Below are 8,248 nucleotides of genomic sequence, written 5' to 3' on the forward strand. Positions count from 1 at the left end.
AAAATGAATGTTCTTTATACAGCAGGCAATAGAAAGCAACTCCAAAGTTTCTAAATTGGTCTAATTTATTTAGTTCTGATGTAGAATACTTAATGCCTACTTTGAAAGCATCACTTAAAAGCCATTTTCTCTCTAGTTCACAATTTGAAACTGATCACCTGTAATGCTAATAATCTGGATTTAAGCAACACCCACAGACAGAATCTTGTTCACGAAAAAATAAAGGCACCCCAAATCATAAAACTATAGGTGTTAACCTCCAAATGTATAGATGTGAAATTGAGGGTCAATGACTAGTACAAGGTCAAAAGCTAATTAATCAGCGTAAGATTCTATAGTTTCTAACTACCAGTCTGATGTTCTGATATACCAATATTAAAATACTTCTAGGCTAATAAATATTTGTTTGAACCAACTATTAGGAATAATATTTAAGTGTTTACTCTAACAGGAATATAAATTTTAGCATAAATATGAGTGGTCTAGGATAAAGCTACATCTATATATTGCAAGAAAAACAATGTATTTAAAAAAAATCAATGGTATCTACTGATTACCAGATCTTAAGTGTTTCATTAAATTTAGACATAAGAAGAGGATCAACTTAGCATTGCTAAGTCTGGATATATTGCTAATTTGATGACAATTATTTTCTACAAAGGAACTAGCAGGGTTAAACGCTTGCATCTTTGACAGCAATTTTATATTTCTCAGGATTTCTTGAGAGCAATTTTTAAAGAATAATTGATAAGCTTAGCCACATGATTCACATCAAGATAACAGCTCCATGCAACAACAGGTGTCTCTAAAGTCTCTGTATGCACAAAACTGAAACATTAGCTAAGGATTTTGTGGTAGTATTTTCTCTACAGAAAAAAATACTGGAGAAATCTGAAGAAATTAAATACCAGATGTGAGAAAAGAATGTGCAATGCTACCAATAATCATCATGATCTCTAAAATGTAACCACATAAATGTTTTCATTATTTGATCATATATGGTGAGGTATACTGAAGTTTTATGAATCTTCAGAAAGAATCCTTCAGAGAGAAAATTAAGGCTAAAAAGATCTATCACCAACTATTCACACCTTTTAGTCATTATAGTCTTAACATGCACTGTTTATTTTAAGATATACACATTTTCCTAATTTTCATTTTAGCTCTATTTAATGTCTTAACCTTAAGGCTACTTCTGGATCTAACACACAAAGTAACCTATTAAAACTAAAAAAAATTTAAGCTTTATTTCTAGCTATGACCTTTGAGATCAAGTTTAATTGCCATTATTTGTTACCAAGTAGCAGAATAAACTTCTGTACTAAAATATGTGCCAGTATGTCTTACAAAGTTACTAAAATATATGTAGTCAGCATTTATATTCAGCTACTTTCAGTAAGATGGAAAGTATATTTAGGTTTCTTAAGAGCATAAAGTTACCTTGATAGGTTTATTTGTTTGGTACTTGGAAGTTTTTGGAAAAACTGGTGCACGCTGTTAAGTCTTAAAGACCTAACCTCAAGATTTCATATACTCTTCATCATGGCTGTTCTATATTAAGATAGTAACAATACAAAACCCAATCTCAATGCTGTTTCCTCCATGCCTAACCAAGAGAGCTACTCTGTCATAATCTGTCATTTCTGCCTGCTTAATATAAAAGCTGAATGACTTTCTTACAAATTTCAGAATAGCCATAAATTAGTTATTTTTAACAAGTCATATTTTCATTAACAGGAGATAATTTATGTACTCTTCAAGGTGTATTCTAATTTTTACTGAACCTCTCAACATTTTTCATACTGTCTAATATTTCATTTGAACAAAGACCACAAAAGCTCAGAAAAGTTCAGGTTTTAAGATATAAAGTTCACTATGGGCCTTTTAAAATAGTTAATTACAAGTGGAGTAATCATAACAAGGGATTTTGTGAGAATATTTGCAAAAGGAACCTTTATAGTCAATTAAAGTACAGTATTTTGTATTGGCCAAAATGCGGTATTGACAAGAAATCAAAGTAATACAGTTTACTTACTGACCACTCAAAAATCACCTTTAAGTAAGTTCTTAAATTGTAGCAATAAACAAAAGACAAGATACACTTAAACAATACTGCCGTTTATCAAAAGACATAAGAAATTTCAAACCTTATCTTTGGGAGTTATAAAAATCAATGTTCTGGCTAAGTTACAAACATATTTATAATGCAATTGTTTGTATAACTGGTAATGCTAGTAAGATGACATTTCTTAGAAAAAACCTAAAAATACTTAGCCCCATTATGTACCTGTAGAACATGCTCATTTATGTCTACATTTCAGCATTTCTATAGTCACATCCAAATGATAAGGCAAAACCACCTACAAACTAGCATGTCTGTCTATTTCTGTTTGTGAAAATGTCCTTAATTGGTTTAATGCAGCAAACAAATTTCAACTCTGATTGCTATGGAAAAAAGAACAGGAGATAATCTGATTTGCAATGAACTTTATATAGTTCAACTGCATTTAGGCAACATGCTATATGAAAAAAAATTACTAACTGAACTATAGGTATTAAATACTGGAAAAAGTTAACAGTTTATTATTATAATTTATTTTATTTAACAATCTAAGAAGTTCGCAGCCATCAGCAGTTCCAGTGCAATTTCAGGTGCAATTGGGAATTCGGGAATCTCAGTGGAGCTGTTAGTGTAGCGAACCTTGTAGGTAAAATACATGCAAACTTTTGATAGCACGTGTGAAGGGATCTCTCTAAAATTGACCTCATTGGTTTCATTTTCAGCAAACTGACCTGTAAGACAAAAATATTACATTAAGACAATAGTTCTAACTAGTATCAAATGAAATATTTAGCTTTGATTATTGAATATAAACTGTATCTATATTCATGTACATACATACATACACATAACTGTATAAGGATTTAATAGAATGCCATTTTAAGTTCTCATGCTTTTCCAAAGATTAAGCAGCTTTTCCTAACACCTTAGGGGGGAGAATTATTATTTTGCAAGAAATAGTCCAGGAAGCAAGTGTTTATAGGTCATCAGGAACCCTATACTATGAGGAATTGCCACATAAAAATAGAAATAACAAATTTTCTAATTGTGCTTTTCTGTAAATGAGTAAATGTTTAGAATTTTTTTAATTTTTATTAAATTTTATTAGTTTTAATGAACATTTACAGAGACTTTGGGTTTTCATTCATTCCTAGAAATTTTTTTTTTAAAAGCTATTTTATAAAAAAATTTTTAAAAAGAAATTCAGTTTCTATCTTTAGCCTTTTTTTATTAAAATGATTTTTGTTAAAGTTTATAAATCAGATTGGTTCATTTTGTGTTACAGTATTAATTACAATTGCTTACTGTAATTAATGACAATATCTGATCAATTTCACTATATATTGCCTTTCCTTTCTTAATCCAATCAATGTAGCGGTTCACTTGCCCTCCATGGTTTGCCTGCGAAGTTCATATGCATTATGTTTCACACTATTCTTCTTACACATTGTGTTTCATACATTCATATTCTTGCATTATGTTTCATAAAATTAATGATCGTCGGACCTTGCCCATTATAATCCTCTTTTTCTCCTGGATACTTCCCGCCCCACCTCCACTCACCAAACTATCTATGCCAACCTATTTTTAAAACAATGGTCTTATGTAGTGTTTGTCCTTATGAAACTGCTCTCTAGCCTCTCTCAAGTTATGCAGTATTTATAGAAATTTTTGCTTCTGAGTGTTGCACAGTGTTCAAGGACTGCAGCCTCCAATATGGATTAAGGCTCAATGTCAAGAAGACATATTCTTACCACTGAACCAAATGGCAGCATCAGGATGGATGGTGAAGAGATTGAGACTGTTCACAGCTTTAGTCTGTTTGGCTCCAGAGTCAATACTCTGGGCACCAGTAGCCAGGAAATTAAAAGACATATTGCCATGGAAAGTCTGCTGTTAGGGACCTCTCCAAAGTACTGAAGAGCAATGGTGTCTCTCTGGAGACTAAGGTGCGTTTGATACAGGCCATGGTCTTTACTTGTTATGCATCAGAGAGTTGGACAATGACTAAGGAGGATAGACGGAGAATTGATGCCTTTGAGCTATGGTGCTGGAGAAGAGTATTCAGGATAACATGGACTGCTAGGAAAACAAACAGACTCATCCTGGAAAGGGTTAAACCGGGAGGCTCCTTGGAGGCAAGGATTCTGAGGCTCCGTCAAACATACTTTGGACATGTTGTAAGGAGAGACCAGTTCTTGGAGAGAGACATCATGCTTGGGAGAGTGAAGGGACAGCGCAGGAGGGGAAGGCCATCTATAAGGTGGATTGATTCAGTGACTGGGGCAATCGGGATGGGAGTGTCAGAGACAGCGCAACTGGCACAGGACAGGGTTTAGGGCTGTTGTACATAGGGTTGCTTTGAGTCTCAAGCGCCTCGATGGCACATAACAACTAGTCTTAGGGGACTGAACAGCACATAACAATAACAAAATAATCAAAAGCTCCTTTTAATGTTTAATAAATTGACCATGGACACTAACACAGGGAAGCAAACTTTCATATTACAAAATAATTTTCTTATTGAAACTTATAGGGTAAATAAGAGAAATGACAGAAAATAGTATCTTTCAGTGTAACATAATCATGTAGTAATGATATAAGTTACTCTTTTAAAAATGTTAATTAAAATTATAAATATATTAATCAATCAATCAAACATTAAAAGTAAAAGATGATAATAATAGAGAAGAAATGCACCCACCTGGGCCACTCAACATGGCTTTTATTGTTCCTGATGTTAGTGCATGTTCTCTTTTTACAATAAATTCATGACCATCAGAAGATATCAATTTGACATACATGGCATCTGGGCCTTCACAGCCACCGTAAGTTTTCTCCTCTCCATCTATATTAATACAGTAAAAGGATTTTTTATTCATATAATTCTCTAAAACAATACATGAATATTTACAACAATTATATACCCAAAAAGGACAGCTGTTGAGCTGCTCATGTACAGGCAACACCTCATGGGATTTGGAGGTTTGGAGTCATAGTTTCATGGGACCAAAACTCCACAGTCATGGAGTCTTTTCTGACTCTAGGTGACCCTATAGGTAGACCAGCAGAAGGGCCTCACAGGAATTTAGAGGCTATAAATCTTTATAGGAGCAGATTGCCTTATCTTTCACAGGAATTTTGAGGCTATAAATCTTTATGGGAGCAGACTGCCTTATCTTTCTCCCAAGGACCAGCTGGTGGGTTTGAACCAGCAATCTTAAAGTTAGCAGCCAAGCATTTTAAATACTGCACTACCTGGATTCTATTCCCAGGCTATTCCAATTAACTGGTCTAAAAACAGCTTCTGTCCTATCTTCATTTGCTCCAAACAACAAATGCAGGTGAGGTTGTGGAGAATCTGGAACCCTTATTCACTGTTGGTAGGAATGTAAAATGGTGCAACCACTAGGGAACACAATATGGCGCTTTCTCAAAAAGTTGCAAATAGAAATACTATTTGACCCAGCAATTCCACTTTGAGAATTTTCCCCAAAGAAACCGTAACTGCCACCCAAGCAGATATATGCACACCCATGTTTATCACCGCTTTGTTCACTATAGCAAAGAGTTGGAATCAACCGTGCCCATCAACAAACAAATGGACAGAGAAGCTTTGGTATATTCACACAATGAAATACTACACTGCATTGAAAAACAAGGAACTCATGAAATACGATACAAAATGGGTGACCCTGGAGGCCAGTATGCTGAGTGAAATATCTCAGTTACAAAAAGGACGAATATAGCATTGTGCGCTGTTGTAAAATAGGACTGACATCGGGATTGGGGGTGGAGGCTGAGAAAGATGGGATAAATTATATGCACACTGCACTGAAACATATGATGGAGAACTGTTTAAAAGGGATATATGATTAGGTATTATTGTCATGACAGAGGTGTCCAGAATGAAGTCTGCATAGTGGCATAGACTTGGGGAGAGGTACTGTGTAACAATGAAAGAATATGCGTCAGAGAGTTGGGCAATGACTAGAGAGGATAGAAGGAGAATTGATGAAGGACGACTATTTTACATAAGAATCTGTGCCAAAATGAAACAGGGTGACATGTTTAATTCAAATATGAACCATATTCAAGAGGGGAAAAAAAAAACCCCAATGAGCTTTAAACAAAAAAAGACATGTACGGCCAAGCACAATCAATAAGAGTGCATCTAAATTCCAAAATCAATCTCCATAATAGTCTATGTGTTTCCTACTGCCAAAGGGGCCCTTTAGAGTAGTGAGAGAAGATCTTCACCCTGAAACCCACAGCGTCCCTTTTCAGCAGGAAGTAGCTAAGAGAATACGCCATCCCCTTTTCCTTATGACTGAGGGTGAAGTCTCTCTCAGGGAGGAGTGATAGGGAATGGCAAAGGACACACAGACAAAGAAGATTAATCAGAACTGGCTTTGACAAGCACTGTGGCATTTGGACAAGATCAAACTGGGAGGAGGGTAGAGAGAATAGTGCAACAATGAATGAATGGAAACCCAAAATCTCTGTAAATGTTTATGAAAATAAAATATAATTATAGAAAAAAAATAAATTTGTAGAGAAGTTAGACTAAGTGATCCTTGATTAGATCTTGGATTTAAAACAAAAATCCACTGTAAAGACACTATTTAGAAAATTCAGAAATTCTGTACAAGAATTGAGATGCACCCCTGTGTACAAGGTATAAAGTGTAACATGGGGTGGAGGGAGAGCACATGTATATGAATATACTTACAAAGACTGACAGGGAAAGCAAATGTGGCAGAATGTGATTTGTTACAATAATATGGATTTGTTAATAAACAAAATTTGTTAATAATAAAATTGGATTTGTTACAATAATATCACTGATCTGCTTCTCCAGAATATAAACATAAGCTGTAGATTTAAACAACCAATTTGTCTTCTCTGACCATTTTCTTACTTGCATTCACTGAACTGAAAAGCCTTTGAGACAAAAGCTCAGTTTTAGTCAAAACAAAATTGTTTTATATAACTTACCCATTATGCTCTTCGAAATTCTACTTTGTTTCCACAGGAACTTTAGTAGCTTTCTGAAAATAGAAAAATGCAGTATTAAGATTAAGGATACAATAGACAGGTTTCTCACATTGTTATTTAATATGTTCTCGGAGAGTTAGAATAGACTTAATGGCAGTGAATCTCCTTGTTCTGCAAAGTGTACCTCTCCACAGAGCAAAAAAGCCTGCATTTTGATGAATCAACTGGAGAGTTTCAAAAATGCTCTGTCAGCTTGATTAACTGGGGCTCTGGAACTGGAGGAAGATTAGTTAAAATAAAGCTATGTGTAGGGAATAAAAGAGAACGAAGGAAACCAAAGACTCAGAGAAGAAACAACTCCACAGGGTTAAAAGTATATAAGAACAATGGCCCCATCTACCCTGGAACTAGAAGAACTAGACGGTGTCTGGCTACCACACTCACCTAGACCACAATACACAGATCCTGACAGAACGGAAGCAAAACATGGAAAGGAGAGCTTAAATTCTCAAAGAATACAGACTTAATAAACTAAGAGGACTTCCTGAGATTATTGCTCTGAGATACTCTTTAAACCTTAGCCCAAAATTATCCCATGAATCACAGCTGGGTAAAAGCTAGCTCATATCATTTGAGTACTCTGCTACTTTATCTACAGCCTCTGGAAAATCTACTGGAGGGTTGACTATTGGTTTTTACTTGATAACAATGATTTTTTTTTTTATGACATCAAAATGAGATTGTTCTGTAGTTTCCACACTCTGTTGGGTCATCTTTCTTTGGGATGGGAACAAATATTGACCTCTTCCAGTCAGTTGGCCAAGTGGTTGTTCTCCAGATTTCTTGGCACAACTTGGTGAGCACATCCACAGCAGCATCTGTTAGCTGAAATATGTCAATAGGTATACCATCTATTCCTGGGGCCTTATTTTTTTGCTACTTCCTTCAAAGCAGCTTGAACTTCATCCTTCATCACCATAGGCCCTTGCTCAAATGTTATTTCATTAAATTCTTCTGAATCTGCCAATTCCTTTGATACAATGACAGTATATTTCTTCCATCTTCTTTTAATACTTCCTGGATCATTTAATATTCTGCCTAAAGCTCAGCTCCACGGTCAACCAGCAGCCAGGAAATAAAAAAATGTATTGCAATGGGAAAGTCTGCTGTTAGGGACCTCTCTAAAGT

The 8,248-nt window shown here is 35.0% G+C and overlaps 1 protein-coding gene across 1 annotated transcript; it reads right to left on the minus strand.

Annotated features, from left to right (window-relative positions):
- Positions 1–2,555: 2,555 nt before the first annotated feature.
- TCEB1 (transcription elongation factor B (SIII), polypeptide 1 (15kDa, elongin C)) lies at positions 2,556–7,103 on the minus strand. The gene is made up of 3 exons (XM_006880472.1): positions 7,061–7,103; positions 4,767–4,910; positions 2,556–2,793 (listed from the first exon to the last, which is right to left on the minus strand). The coding sequence occupies exons 1-3, from the start codon at positions 7,062–7,064 to the stop codon at positions 2,603–2,605; spliced, it is 339 nt and encodes a 112-aa protein (XP_006880534.1). The 5' UTR covers positions 7,065–7,103; the 3' UTR covers positions 2,556–2,602.
- Positions 7,104–8,248: the final 1,145 nt, after the last annotated feature.

This window comes from Elephantulus edwardii, unplaced genomic scaffold (assembly GCF_000299155.1).
Source record: "Elephantulus edwardii isolate Elephantulus edwardi_28Jun2011 unplaced genomic scaffold, EleEdw1.0 scaffold00008, whole genome shotgun sequence".
Lineage (NCBI taxonomy): Eukaryota > Metazoa > Chordata > Mammalia > Macroscelidea > Macroscelididae > Elephantulus > Elephantulus edwardii.

Coding starts and splice junctions, on each gene's coding strand:
- TCEB1 (XM_006880472.1), bottom strand. Junction 2,794..4,766: donor AGCCATGTTGAGTGGCCCAG/GTGGGTGCATTT, acceptor TTTGTCTTACAG/GTCAGTTTGCTGAAAATGAA.